We start from the raw sequence: 16,667 nt of genomic DNA on the forward strand, positions 1-16,667 counted from the left end.
TTTTTCCAAAAGACAAAAGTATTTGTAATGACTCTACACCCTTCCTGAACCCTAATCTTATTTCTAACCAAAAACCTCATCCTTAAACCTACTAGGGCCTCCGAGGTCACAGTTCTTATGTATTATTCTAGATACTTATATCTATGTTATGTCTTTTGGAACAAAGGTCATAAACCTAAGATTATGGATGTTGTTACAGAATTTCATTTCGGCTTCTTAGGGCCATATTCTAAAGCAAGACTCTGCAGTGCCACCTTCTCTCCCTCTTTCTCTGCACATTTTTTTCCTCTACGCTAACGGATCTTATATCCCACTGCTCAGCAGATGAAATGCTGGCTCCAGTGTGCGCTTGTGCATGCCAGATATAGATTACATTAACAGCTTTATGTTCTGACAACCAAAATTCCAGTCCTGAACACAAAGCTTTTACAGTTAAAAAGAAACGGAAACAATAGGAATACACTCTTAATCCTATTATTTTGTGATTTCTTAATCCGAAGCTTTTCTTTTTCAAAGAATTGGTCTGGTCTAATTTGGCCAGATAGCGGACAAAATTGGGCAATTGAGCATGCAACCCTCTTAACCTACATTATCATACTTCTAATGAGAACAGAAATTAAATCATTAAGAATCATTAAAAAAATGTTGCTTACACTGTATTCGGAAAGCCTTAAAAATGTATCAAGATACTTTACAATAAAGATGGAAATACCATATTCTTTTGTGGCACAAAATTCAGATTACTTTGTTGCATAATCTTCAAATGAATTAACTAAGCCACATACAGCAAATGGAGGGTAGGAATACAGCAAAGTCTTGCTTGAACTCCAGGGCTGTACAGTACAAAGCAAACATTAACCTTAAAAAATTTCCTAAAAGGGGCAACAGTGGCAGAACTGAAACAGCATACTACACTTGGGACTCTACATGAGCTTAAAGCGATTTCTTTCACTTTGGTTACTCATGTCTGGAATGGGGTCAGCACTAAATATTTCATGGAAATGAATCATATGATCATCCACCACCATGACCCTTTCACACTCAAAATGGATGTGCTGTCTTTCATTGTGGAGCTGCTGAAAAAGTCTAACACCTTTCTGCGTTTCACAGGTGCTCTGATCATTGGAAACACATATGGATGGAGTAGGAGAATGTGTTGTGCTACAGTATAAAGAGACATGGAAAAACACCTCAATAAACTATGGCTCATGCAAATTTAAGTTTTCACTTAGTGTATGCCTCAGAACTGAACTGAACTGAACTAACCTCTCAATCCCTCCCATGAAGTCACTTTGCAAAAAAACTGTAATTACCACAGTAAAAGTCTCTCTCTCTCTCTTTTCTCTTTCTGTTTCCTTCCTCCACCCAACCTCCACATTTGCAGCCACCCCTTGTTTTAGTTGCCTTTCATGATGGGAGCTTCCTTGCCCTATTACTAAGAGGTTGGACCTCAACCAAGCAGGTTAGACCTAACCTTCTCGTTCCTAACTCCTCAGTAAACATTCCTAAAACCATTTCCTTCTTTCATGTGTGATGTTATTCCTCACGGGGTAGTATTAACACAAAATCAAAACACTGACTCACATCAGCGCCTTCAACACACAAAAATTACAATAGCAAGGATTCGGTGCTGCTGTAAGAATAAATAGCTCTTCAGAGACACAGTTCGATATGTTTGATTTTTTGCAGTCCTTAATTCAATTCCTTAGTCATCCACATACTGCACTATGACTTGCAGTTTCTTTTAGAAAATAAAAAAGAGCTATTAATCTCAGATATATTTGACTGACGTTTTCTTGGAAGATCCCCGAATATTCTGGGTTCAAATAATTGTTCACCGTATGGATAGGGACAATATGACACCAGATGTTAAAAAGACATTACATGGGAAATGATTTACTTGAAGAAAATGCATTTGTTTGGAAATGCCAGCCACAACTAGGTGTTCAGTCTTTAGTTATAACTATAGAATCCTAAGGGAATGTTTCAGTACCTTTAACTGAGAAATAGTTTCTCTTTACTCCCATTTTACCTGCCTACTCCAAGTTTATAAAGGGCGCATGGACAAAATATTTTTTTAAATACACAAATACATTATATAGTTTCCATATTGCATACTTTTCTATCATGATGGACAGGGAATTAAAACACTTGAAATATGATGGAAAATTTAAATCACAGAGGCCTAGTGAAAGTTTCTGTGTCTCACAAAACATATTTGGCATAAAGCATATATCCACATCAGCATGTTAATAGTCCTGTGACAGTAAGGTTGGTCTCTGTCTCTGTCTACCTGCCTTCTGTGAAACTTTTAGGCCCAGGAAGCTGTGTTGCTATAGCAATGCTAGCTAAGTGAATATCCATAGCAACCAGCCTTGAATTCTAGCCTTCAGATTGCAGAAGTCAAGATTAAACCAAAGATGAAATTCTGAAACAAATGGGGAATAGAGATGGTTGGTTCTGACTGACAATGATTTTCAATTTAATTAATTAATGGATGCATAGTGTCTTTAGACCACGCATATTACAGAACAGAACACCACACTTTCCCCACCCTAAAACTGAGGTACTGTCTTAATATTGTTATGGTATTTTAAACTGACTTAAAACATTAGCACTGGATATTCAATTTCCAGGATAATCTAATTGCCTCATGTCAGTAATACTGCCATGGGGTAGTTATAGTTCACATTTGGATTATTTTCTCTGAGAGCTGTTGGCCCTGTTTAAAATCATTGAAAACCTTTTAAACTTTATGAGGTATTTCAGAATGTGGCAGACATTAAGCAGGGTATTTATGGGGTAAGCATGAATATTGTACCCACTAACACCATGAAGAAAACAAATATCTCAATTTATATTTTATTTGTAGAAGAAAGCCTCATTCATGAGAAAACTACCTTCAAATTAATGCTAAATACTGTTATTGTTTCTGCAAGATTTATTTATGATGTCACATGAGTATGTTATTCCAATCTTCATGGAATAATTGCTTTCATAAACGTTTGCTTTATTTGTAAACCTGTATAAACACAAGAATATATTAGTGTCATTGTACCCATTGACAGTTTTACTGTCAACACAGCATTAAAATGTACAAGTAGTTAGTTAAAATTGGTGTATTTCATTTACGTACTGCAGCCTGACATTAGAAAACATAGAACTACAAAACATAACTACTGTACGTCCACCACTCCAAACTAACCTTTAGCAAAACACAAAACATATTGACATATTTAAATCTTACAATTGAAAAGAAAACAGGATATGGCAAACACTGTCACAAAACACAGCAATAATAATATTAAAAGAATAAATGTGGACAAAAATCTTCATAGGGTGTTAGGCAAAATATAGGCAATTAAAAGAAAATTAAAATTTAGAAAACCTTTTGCTAAGCACCACAAAAAGCAATGATGTATTTGGGGTATCATTTTTCTTGAAATTAAGAAAATGAAGATACCTCTCCATTTTGTACTACATTTTATATATCTCAAAATCTAAAAATTAGGTTTTCCTGTGTGCTACAATAAATCATAAGGCTCATAATACAGTTTCTGCTATACTTCAGTAATTTTATTAAATATTTCGTTTTGAAATTGTATGGATAAATGTTAAGAATAGTGATTCATTAATTAACTTATTTTAATTATACAGACTTCTGTCCTTTGTATTGTGGCAGCTATGCTGTCTTTCAGAAAGACAAAGAAATACTGACAGTACTAAACTAGTTTTATTGACTATGTGAAGTACATTAAGAAAATCAAAATTATTAAATCAACAAGATGGAGTATTATAGCAAGCATATTTTCCAAATCAACTCAGTACAATAAATCCTTAATCTCAATACTGTACGTTAACTTTTATAACTGGATACTGTTGTGGCGTAGTTTGTTCTTTCTTGTTTCATAGACATACCAAGCCCAGATGTCCCTAACCTCAGCTGGGCTCTGGCTGGTGCTAGAAACAGGACTGTATTCGACACGTGTGTGTTTCCCAGGAAACACCTACCAGGTGTCTGTTACCAAAGCAACAAGCTAACTGCATGCTGGGAGGAAATACCAGCACTGATCTGAAAAAAAGAAAGACGAGAAGCAAATAAATGAATGTTAATTTTATTATTTAAAAATGTTTAGAATTTATTAGACTTTCACTTGTACGGTTGTATCCTACATGACCACAAGAGCAAAACATGAAGACCTTACAATGGTCTGGATAACAGGATGATATCGCTAAAGGATATTGCAAGTGTTATTTATAAAAACACATTCTAATATAATGGTAACATAGTAAGGTTACCTTTTACAATACTAATGAAATCAGGAATAACTGCTTCGTACTGTATGTGTTACATTAGTAAGGGAATGTTTCTTTCTCCTTTCAGCCACAAGGTGGCAACACCCAACATAAAAACTGAACAGGAAACAGACTAATGTGAAACAAAATGCAGATCAGATACAATTGTGTTGCCAGCAATGGTTCTAGTTAGAGCCATTGATTTTTACTATTTAATATATTTACTGTATAATATATTGTTCCCATTTTTGTTGTCATGTCAAATGTTTACAGTATAACTCTTGCAAAGAAACATTAGGAAAAAAATAAAACACGTCTATTGTTTTAGACATGTGTCTGGAAGATTCTCTTAGTTTATAATTTATTAAGCATAAAAGCATTGTCTGCTAAAATATTAGTTATAAATATCTGTCCTAAATACCTATCCTTAGTTTTTTTGAAGACTCATTCATCCTAGCAAGCTGCACTATGATGTGCAAGGTGAATTTAATTTAAGGTACAGCATACACACATATGTGTGCTGCCACACTCTAATACCTTCAGTGAAGTTGCCTGTATATACATAAATCATGGCAATGAGTCCCCAAGAATAGATGTAGTGCATAGACTATATTCATATATTTCATTGTGTAAGGACCTTATAAACAGAGGCTTCATATCTGCAGTGCTCACACACATATCACTCAAAAACAGATGTAAATGAATAACTTCATGAAGCAAGAGTAATAGTCCTAACATCAATATTGATCTCTTAAAGATCATAAACAGTCATTCCCAAACAGTATAAGGAGGAAATGTTTCAAGTAATACACATTTGCACAGTTGTACACATTAACACAATTAATAACAAATTATGAATTGCCTCAAAGATACAATAGAAGTTTATTCTTTTCAGCTTAACTGGAGTTTAAATAAGGCAGAAGGTTTTAGGACAATAATATGTCAAATAATGCCTTTGAAAGACTGTATATGAATCAGTTTTTGAATCTGAAAGACAGATAAAAAGACATTTAGAGTACTTTTATCTGTTATTTTTCAGTCTATATGTCCTTTACTCCATCACTTTGAAAGAAAGAGCTTGTATTTGTTTTATTTCAATACATTATAACTGACAATTTGTTAGGAACGCCCATCTACGACATAAGTTCTGTGCTTATCCTGTATCAACCGGAAAACTAAATGTTTATACATGCTGGTTTATTAATGAGCTAGTGAGAGCAGCACAATGAATTATTGAGTAAATGATTCCCAATAGGAGCTAAAGAAACAAATTGCTTGTTTTTCCACCTCTCTTCTGATGCTTTGATGAGCTGTTGATATGTCTATTTATAAAACAGCATTCTAAGTGAACTAGCCTTTATCTCCCACTGCCATGAATTTGTGTCATCCCATAGAGCTATAGGAAAAAAAAATATTTTCCCTTTGAAACAGATCCATTATAACAAAAAAGTGAGGTTTTCATGAGGTTTTAGTTGTCTTGCAGTACGATGTCAGTACACCCAGGTATAGCGAATCATAATCTAATTACAGTCTAAGGAAACGTTACTAAAGGCAACATAATCTTTGTAGCGCAGAGTCAAGAGAAAAATGTTAGATTCCCTTTAGATTGCTGAGACAGATTTTTCCTTAAGCATTAGCATCATCAATATTTTTTTGGGGGGAGGGGATAACTTGAGGCAACAGCACATAATGGAGTTATAAGACATTTTCTTATTTAAAAGCTTTATTGGTCATTAAAACATCAAAAGATATGAATGCTTTATGACAGCACTTTTATACTAAGAGCCTTTGCACTACTATTTAGATAAAAGGAAGTAACTGATGCATTATAGATTCATCAATTCCTCCTAAGAGACAGTGCAGTGCACATCCTGAAATTGGAAAATTTAAATGATTTCTATTTGCTTTTCTAAGTAATCCCATCGCATTCTAGCTAAAGAATGTTTTCACACTTTTACCAAATCCCCCCGTCCTTCAGGAGTGAACAAGGATTAATAAAGTTTTGGATGTTTTTGATAAATAGTAATGTGAGAAAATAATACATATTCCCAAAGAATTTAAAGGATAAATTATCATATTTATGAGTCTAGTCATGTTTGTATCCAGGAAAAAGTTTCCCTTTTTCTGTAAAAAAACTGGGTAAATTGGACTCGACTCAGGCTAAGTGCCCTCCAAAAGTATTCAGACAGCATCGTATTCAATCACTGGGATGCATAAAGCATCTTTTTGTTTTAATACAATCAAAAGTATACATGAAATTATCCAATAAAACCTATATTGTACATAGCATTCATATTCATCTCATGGTTACAAATACTGTACAATTTGACTGATTTTAAAAGCAAAATAAATAGTTTACAGGTATGCTATCATATCAGATCTATCACATACAGTATAAATTGCTGCTGAGCCCAGGCCTGTCCATTAGTTTCCAGAGATCAGAAACATCCTTGTTAGTGAGTGTGTGTGACTGTTGACTAAATCGTATAGTTAAGAACAACAATTTAAATGATACCACTTACGAACATCCTCATGTTCTACAATACTTAATATCTCTAAAATAATCTTTATTTCAGCAAATAATGTATGAAACCATCTAAATTTGTTTAATAATTTGTTTAGAATAATTGTTTTTGTATAATACATACTGTACACTACGTCATTGAAACAGCAGTGTGATTTGGACTGGATATGCTCAAGCAGAGAAATGTAGGACAGTCTAGTCTCACTGAAGATAACGCATGAAATCGCAAAACATGTTTTACTTTGTTTTAAGTGAGAACCACAACAATCGTCAACACAGGTGTACACCTTCAATAACCCCTCCTTTTCTCCTATTAAATACTTGCAAGGTAAGGTAGTTAAATACAGAATGGTAATTGAATTAAATGGTAACTGAATTAAATACAGAAAGGTAATTAAATCTTAATTCAACATGGACAAGAAACACAAAGGATGGAATTATTATGATTAAACCTTGAAAATATCCAATTTTATTTAGACAAAGCTTTTCAATGATTTATTTTCTGTCATCCCATACTCTGGCAATACAACAAGAATTGTAACCAAGAAGAAACTGAGCTTGTTCAAGATCCTGTAATGACTGGAATCAAGCCACTAGAAGGAGCTGTTACCTTACAAAACTTAAAAATCCCCTTTACAGTCTAAAAGCAAGAATACTGTATGCTAAGATCCAGAACAGAGTTGCATTTACTCAATTTATTGCTGCCTAAAATTTAGAGATCCGACTGCACTGTGGCATACTGTAATCTGGATATTGGAAGTCCCAGTGAATTGAACTGTAAATGCTATATTTACTGTATAAGAGCTTATGTTATTTTTAAAATAAAAACACACTGCAAGTGGGTGTATGGTAAAGACTGCATACTTAACATTGGGAATAAATAAGTCATTTAATAAGAAAAGGTACAATAATGTAAAATTTGGGGTTTGGTTTAAGGCTGCGTGCTTTCATATAAAGGAAAACAGAACTTTCACTGACCGGTAATAAAATGTTATTAGGGACACAAAGAAAATCAAGACAAATAAGAGATGCACAAAGCGGGCACATTCTCTCCTCTACACGTTAACACCTCGACACTTCCTCCTGGGTCAGAGTTCATCTAAAACTTCTCTCATACTAAACAAAATACCACAGTAAAGATAACCCTGCATAAGAACATAAAATACAAAGTACTGCTGAGAAAATGTGTTAACCCAAATTAAATATGTCTCACAATAATGTCCAAAGGTAAAAGATAAAACACAACTGATACCTGTTGCCATCACAATTAAGAGGCAACCAAGGAGTCTTTACAGATACAAACATCTTGAACCTTGTAATCGTTCATCAAAGATAATCATGAATTTATCACAAAATGAATTAAGGAAGCTGGACAGTTATTTGTTGGTATTTAAGTATAAGGAAACTCGATTGATAAACAGTTGTCTTCACACCCTTTAAATGTGTTGTTTATGAATTGAAACACCACTCTGTGCTGTAAAGAAAAAATAAAATACTGATGCTGCCTCAACTGCAGCTGTAAATGTAATTTTCAAACTTGAGGAGCCTCAGATTCTCAGACCTCAGTGGAAATAATGACATCATAGAGAAAGGGTGTGTAGCACTGGGTATCATTTTTTACATCTACCAGATGACAATCTGAACTTTTCATTGTACTTAGAGCAGCGAAATTCTGAGAGAGGATTGTGAATCATCTCCAAAAAGGGTTTGCAAGTTTCTCCATGTTTATGAAGGTGTAATTGGCAAATTTCCTTCTCTTTCACACCCAAAATATTACCTCCCAGACTACCCATGGGGTTACAGATGTATTGATAAAATGATTCGCCTTCCTTATCAATATCCCATTTAATCACAAGTACCACCATATACAACATATCGAAATGATGCAACATATCAGAAACCAGTTTTATAAAATTTCTGAATTTATATACCTGTACAGGTGGTTGCCTACAAAATGTTTTAAAAGTAGCTTAAGCGCATAACAAAGTGCAATTATATTAAATGTTATATTCGTTTTTATTTTAAATCGCAGCAATGAGTGTTGTTTTAAAAGTGGTTATACAGCATAGCGTTTCGTTCATCAAAACCATCTCATCTCATTCCTGAGAAATGATGATAACTGACACTCCTTTTACATTTCTTTGTAACCATGTTAGATAGCTGAAAAATTGCTGATCATTAATACATAGGCAATAAAAAATGTATAAATAATAATATGAGCACAATTTCTTAATAATGCAACTAAGGATTCCCAAACAATTATTGCATTGAATCCAGCGCAGTTTCAGACTATACTATAAATGCACATTGTACAGAAACCTATTAGCGATATGTAGGGGGGAAAAAAAAACAGATTTTTGCGTTTAAACAATAAAATTTGCGTTGCACTCCTCTTTGTCCAAATGAATTAATCTAAAGGATCACGTACTGTATAAAGTCTTTGGTATGCTTGAAGAACAACGCCCTGTCATTTACCATTCCATGGTTAAACGCGTCTTTTTCTGTGAAAAGCAGGAATGATACGGCTTTACAAACGTATTCCATGCTGCAGGTGAAAAGACAGAAACATGTACTGTACATGGGAGTCTGCCTAACCTTTAACATGGAACGGAACACATTTACGATGACTTGACAGTAAGACTTACACCTGCTGTTGGTGTAGTGTTACTGCAAAATGCAGGAAACGTGAAGGGAGAAGAGACTAGTTTTGTGTCGGTTTGCACAGCCATTTACGTCTGTAAAGAGATACAGGAATGCCAAACAAAATGAAAAGTCCAGAACGGCACACAAGCCGTAGCCAGCAGAGCAATACATTTACGAAGAGAATATCTTTGCTGGGGGTGTATTAGCAACACTATCTTGTGTATTGTACGTATCTTGTTTAAACGCAAAAGTATCTATTTTTAAGGCAAGTCTTGTTGCAACACATTTTTTTCATCTCCGGCACTAAAAAGCTTTCGTACATTGAGTCCTTTTACTAGCTGGTAAGTGCAACCTGACTGGAAATTGATATTATGTTTCAAATAATACGAACCAAACCAAGTCTGCTTGAAACTGACTCGTTGTGAAGGCAAGGCCCCATTCTCTCTTTAAGCATCCAACATCTTATTGCATAAAATAACTGCTTATTTGGAACATACAGATAAGAAACTCATTCAACGTACAGTTTACCATAACTAGAATCTCTATACATTAAGTTTCTTTTAAAACATTAATGTTTCATTTTAAGAAATTCACAATAGTAAACAGGAAGTAAAATAAGAAACCTTTGATTTATTTTTATAGTGGAAAGTTTACAATGTGATATTACTGAATTTTGGGCACCAGTTTCAAGTGGAAACCATCCAAATGCTACTGAAAATAGGTATTGAAATAAATCAACATTTAAAAAATAGATCATAATGGCAATTTGTGTACTCAATTTCCTTTAGGAAACGCCGTAGAAAACTTTCAACAGAGATCTGTGCATCTGTATATAAATAAAACATTTTTCTCAGTTTTGTTAAGCAAAAACTGAGTAGAGTCCTTTTATGTGCTGAGCAGAGTAAAAACCCCTACTTTAAAAATATTTCCTCAGAAATAAGTATTTTTGTATGCTAATGCTCATCAATGTGGACCTAAATTAAAGTGTGTAAAGTATTGTACATGATACACGCGAAACTAATGTTCAGGAAACACTGTGAAACAACAACAGGGTCTCCATTTTCATGTCATTATAGAGCTGCAGCAAACCAGCACTGACAAAAAGACTTGAATCAGTGACCCCTGTGGTCAACTACAGATGTACAATGGCAAAGTTGAAAAAGGCTTAGGATACGCTACCGTGAAGAGCTAGTTTTTTACAGTATATTCAGATTAAATCTTTTCAAAGTCAGAAAAAGATCATTTCTTTTAGGCACAGTACATCTGAGACCATGAGGGGTATTTCAACAACAGACACATAAGTCACATCCACCAGTGTACAAACACACGAGGACAAGAAGGTTTAAAGGCATCTAAAATGTAAGCTTTTGTAAAATGTCATACATGTCATTTATCGTGTTCAGCTTTTCACAAAGGAAAATCATCTTAATGGAACGGGATAACACAATAACAGAAATAAAGTGATTTGCTGTACATCATGATCTTTCCATACCTATAACCTATTTCTTTTTAAATACTGAAATGGTATAATTGGTGATAATGGTGGTTAACAAATGCATTACCTTTTTTATAATTAATCATATTTAAAGTTTTGCTCTAAATGAAGTTCTTATTAATGTACTGTATGCCAAAAAGACAAGAAACTGGTGTTTGTTGATATATACTGTATCTTGGACACAAATTCTATTTTAACTAAACAAAATCGCAAATCTGTACCTACACTAAACTCCCAACACTACACTAAAGAAGTGTTGAAACACGCTAAGTTAGCTATCACTGTAAATCAGTGCCATTTTCTAGAACCATATCATTATATGCTTTTGTTTTAGAAATAATTATTCCAATGTTCAATTACAACGTAGGATTACAATCCCCAGTGTTTTTAGGCTATTGTTAAGTAAGATCTTATGTCAGTCTTTACATTGATGAGCTTCCTTTGCACCACTGCTACCTGAACAGATAAAGAATATCAAAAGTACCTTTTGCAACATTGTGGCCGTTAGTCAGTGTCAGTTCTTCATGACCTTGTTCAATTAACTTACCTAAAGAAAGCAAAAAATATATATTAGTCAACAAACAAAATGTAATCAGATCACAATGGTTTAAAAACAAGCCTTATCCCTTCATCCTGTACTGAACTACTACTGCATATTAATCATTCATATAAGACAGACACATTTTCACCTAAACCACAGATCACACACAAACACACCAGTACAACCTTCTCCTACAGAGAATGAGGAAGCCAGTCTTGACTAGCTCACCATCAAACAGTTCCACAATGGCAGGGATGCATGGAGATATTTTGCCAAAACTTTAATTTAAGGGATCCAAAACATATACTATATAACCATCCAATAAGCCATTATAAATGCAGAATCTTGGTAGCAAATGACCTTTACTTAAGATTAATCGCATAGCTGTGAAGTCACATATTTGTCAGGCAAGAATACCTTGTTTTTATCTACTTCAGTGTTAACAACTGTGTTTGTGACATACTCACGTGTGATTTGAACACACCCCACACACTAAAATAAAGTGATGTGTGGTTTTTAACTGAGAACTCACTGTACAGTAGTACAACAGGTGAAAAACTCTCTCTTTCTCAACCTCATCTTCAAACAAGATTCCAGGGTAAAAAAAAACAACTTTGTAAAACTTTTTGTTCTTCTGTATTTAAAACAAAGAAATAAAAAAAAAGAAACTTAACCCAGTGAATTATATCGATAAAAAATGTTTGTATTCTTCAGTTGTTGTTTTTTTAAGTTCAACAAATGTCATTAGGTTCAACATACTGATGCTAATTTAGGCTTTCAAAGATTTTTAAAATTAAATAAAATGTAATTTGGAAAGCACAAGTCACTGTTCTGGACTTTCTCTCTGGTATAAAAACTAATCTCAAGCATCAGGTGACCATCTAGGAAAAAACATCCAAAGCAAATGGTCAAATATGGTGGCACGTGGCACTATGAGATAATGTTGAAATCACCTCAAAAGGTCTATAAACTGTGAACATGAAAGATCTTATGACATTATTAAACAGAAATCTATAGTGACTATTATATCCAATACAAGAACACCAACTGAGTTGTCAAAGTTCCTTGTTCTCTGATTTACAGACAGTTTTGTCCTGTTTCCCTAATACTTGTTGCCATGGTTCCACAGTTGTGTGTTGGCACAAAATGGAGGCCTCTTACATCCTCTGTGCTTAGGCTCCCCATTCCTCATTCATTTAGGGTCCCCATTTTTTAAATGTTTCATAAGCCTTTGATGCTGAAACAAAGGTCCATTTAAGGTTGACACAAGGAGTTTTCTCTCCAAATCTTCAAAATAAAATGCAAAGTTCTTTATCTTTATACTCACACACACACTTTTCCCTGATACCAGTTGTGAATGAAGTACATATCAGCAGAAGAATGTAAGTAATTCCAGTTTCTCAGTTTGAAATAATTACAAATTTTCCTTCTGAACTATTTGGAAAAGGAATTAAATGCCCACAGTGGCCTTGAGTCCAATCTATGGGTCACTTCAAAAGGAACAAGTCCTCTCTTTGTCTTGTTGGGGTGGGAGGCACCAAGATTTCAGTACACAAACAAAACAGTCAGTACTGATGAAAAAGTGAACAATGAGGCTAATGTCCAAGCCCTGTCACAGTCACCACTATCAGTCTGACCAGGTCCTCAGACAGAAAGCTAATAGAAACTGGCGTGGTAACAGACTATTCAATGCATGAAATTCTTCCATAGATGTTTGTAGTTAATGCATCAAATAATGCATAAAAAGTAATCAATTTAGATACATCTCTGAAAAATTAGGAAATAAATAATTGTGATGAATGTGTAATGTGTAATTTACATATGTAAGACCAAGATTATGAAAAATATGAACCAACATATTCTTAACATTTGGGAACTCAATGGAAAGTTATTCGATAGGAGGTGAATACTTTTGCAAGCTACTGTGTTTTCACCCAAATTTGATTGCTAAATGAAGAGCACCTCTGTATATCATGAGAAGTGTGTCATGTATTGTTATGAAGATAATGCAAAAGACGTCTGCTTACATTCCCTACACTCATTCATTGTGCAAGACAACAGTCGAATAATAAAAACATAAGAAACAAGGTTTCCACCCATCAAGGCTACAGTATCAGCGCTGTGGAGGCAATTTTCAAATTTACAAATGACCATACACTTCGGGAATGAAAGTTATCTCATAAGTATTTTATATGTAAAATAAAAAACTGAGGCAAATGTGTATAACCCATAGGAATACTGTGTTACATGCAGTTAATGAACTACACATTATCAAATCACATAGAAATCGGTGAACTTCTAATTCATACTGTATTTCCCCGCAATAAATATATTCAGAATTTTTTTTTTTTCCCCATGACTTGATCTGTTCTCTTCTGCGAGGTCACAGTTCTGAATATGTCACCGTGAGGGGGAGGGGTCATAAGGAAACTAACCAGTCTTAACAAAATCACTTTCTGTCTAGTGAGCTGACATATACTTTCTAATGCATAAGCATTAAGCAAAAGGATCCAGATGCTACGAACAAGACTCTAAAAGCATTTTGGAAATTGATTGTCTGGTCATACTGCCAAGGTTGAAGATTTAGCATCCTTGAAAATATTTAATTTTCTTTTTCCGGAAAGACCATTGATTGCTTGAAATTCGGCCTTCACTGTTTCTCTGATGGGCAACAACAATGCAAAAACGAATCCCTGATGCTACATAGTGTGCTTTCACCTCTTTCTTGGTCAGCTGTACCGTATGTAGGCTTCTTGATCTACAAGTCAAACATAAAAGATAACTGTAGCCCTGATAAAGCCCTGATAACTGTAGATATTTGTCTTTCAGAATATTTAATGTCTTTCACTTTATTGCCTCCTTTTTATTAAACTTCCATAAAGTCATAATGTTAACTGACTTTTATTAAACTACATTCATTTATTTATAGTAAGTTCATGAATATACTGTAAATCACTGATCTGGTTAATGTGCATAAAATGCAGGCATATATTGTTAACTAGTAAGTCTACATTCCTCTTTTACTTTGTTACCTAATATTACCTAATTACCTAATGTTACCTAATATCTGATGGATAAACGCTTTATATGGTAATGGCATGACATTTATTAAATTGTACAGTACCATCATCTATACAAGCAAATCTCTATCCCAGGCCCTGGCGAACTTCAAACCAGTACGTGTAGTAGGTCACCATTAAATGACCAATTTCTAAAGCTATTGAACAATTTCATTTGTGATCATTTAAATGTTTTTTTTTATCAAATCATTTAGAGATAATTTAGAACTTAACTTTAAGTACTTTCCAGACCTCAAGGACCAGAGTTCTCTTAATAGAATAGATTATTTTTCTGATTACTCAATCACTTACAGGTGTTGCCAGTCTTTATAAACAGGTGATTCAAATATAACACATCCTGAAGTGTTTGATCCTAACACTTCACCCAGGGATGCACTGTTAATGCCTAGATTTACATGCTTTTTCGTTTCTCATGTTTCCGCCACTATTAGGATGAGAATGTTCCACACATTCTTCATACTAGAACTGTAACTGGATATTAAAGATCCCTCTCAGCAACAACCTTCACACATAAAATCAAGATGAAGTATATTATTACTGTAAGTGATGCTCCATTCATTACGAAATACTAAAAGCAAAACTGTACATTAAAAACTTAATCATAGGCCCCGTTAGAGCAGATCCACTGTGCTAGTGTTGAGTTGATACTGTACACTGCTAGAATTTGAGTGAAAAGTTCCCCTCTGTTTCTGGGGTGCTGGATGGACCCAAGGGGTTCTCAAAACCAGCACTGAAAACTCACACCTTGCACCACAGAAAGCACATAGCTGAAACGTGGCACACCCACCCAGGGAGAGAAAATTCCGTTGTCACTTGACAAAGACGTGCATAATGATTAACACCCAGCAGTACTGTACAGAGCAACAGGAACAGAACCTGTACTATGTCTATCCATTTTCTAACCAGGGTCGCGGGGGAGCTGGAGACTGTCACAGTCAGCAACGAGCATAAGGCAGGATACTACTAGGATGGGAAACCAGTCCATCACAGGTTATATACAGACACAATTACACACACACTCACACCAGGACCAATTTTTTTCAGAAGTCAATTAACCTACGGGTATGTCTTTGGACTGTGGGAGGGAAACCAGAGAATCTGAAGAAAACCCAAGCAGACACAGGGAGCACATAACAACTCCACACAGATAGCAGCCCAGGTCCGGAATTGAACTCAGGGCCCCAGCGTGGCAAAGCACCAACGCTAATCAGAGTCTCACCATGCCGCCCCCCTGTACTCTGTATTCAGGAAAATTCAATAACAAGAGTATCATATATGATAACCCACTCCTTTTCACATATAAAAAGACTGACATTTACAGAGAATTCCAGTAGTTGCATGACTGAAAATGCAGTGGGGAGCGAGCAGACATATCATTTACTATGTATTTGGTTCTAAAATTCACCCAAAAAATGTAATCTGTGTTGATAGTGATAATGTATTGATAGAGAATATTACTGTACATCTTAATGGTAAACACATATGTACACAAGCTTTGTAAAGACAAAATAAGGACATACGCCTATCCACCATCAGTTCTTTAATCAATAAGTCCCCACAAAAACTCCTCCACTCAGACAAAATAAAACACATTAAACCAAATCAAAAAGAGCAAGCCTGGACAACTTTAGCAGGACTTGCTCGACTGAACTTTTGAGACCAAAAAAAACCCTTGCTCGCAAGCTGAAATCTCAACCTTTTCAAAGTATCTGTTTGGACATCTAATGAGGCCGTGCAAGAACGAACAAGAACATTCATGATCTGGATTGTGTAGAGGCATAGAGACACATTACATTCTGTCTAGAAAGACAAAAAGGCACAGTGATGCTGTGTATCTACGGAGTATACATACTCTGCTTCAAGATGAAGTGCCTGCCCAAACTACTTCAGTTGTGACATTGAACTGTTTTTCTGTCTTCAGCAGTTTCAGTCATTCATCATGGACACATCATGGAACAGTGCTTCAATAGCTCTAACAGAGCCAAGCCTTCTTTGCCATCAACACCACACTGAAGAATTCCCATCAATAACAGCAGCTCCTTGTCCTTGCTGTCCAGTAGCAGCAGTACTGTGAGCAGCTCATTCAGG

General features: G+C 34.9%; 1 protein-coding gene across 3 annotated transcripts in view; it reads right to left on the bottom strand.

Moving 5' to 3' along the window:
- Positions 1-16,667, bottom strand: part of LOC148677655 (ankyrin-2-like) — a 175,112-nt gene that overhangs the window by 140,654 nt on the left and 17,791 nt on the right. For 2 of the 3 annotated variants that reach the window (XM_088616971.1, XM_088616890.1), the window contains exon 2: positions 11,443-11,505. The exons of the other annotated variant lie outside the window; for it this stretch is intronic. In XM_088616971.1, coding sequence (XP_088473097.1) covers positions 11,443-11,454 — 12 coding nt within the window. In that variant the 5' untranslated portion in view covers positions 11,455-11,505. The remainder of the gene's footprint in view (positions 1-11,442; positions 11,506-16,667) is intronic. 3 annotated transcript variants of the gene reach the window in all.

This window comes from Lepisosteus platostomus, chromosome 1 (assembly GCF_059453375.1).
Source record: "Lepisosteus platostomus isolate fLepPlt1 chromosome 1, fLepPlt1.hap1, whole genome shotgun sequence".
Taxonomy (NCBI): domain Eukaryota; kingdom Metazoa; phylum Chordata; class Actinopteri; order Semionotiformes; family Lepisosteidae; genus Lepisosteus; species Lepisosteus platostomus.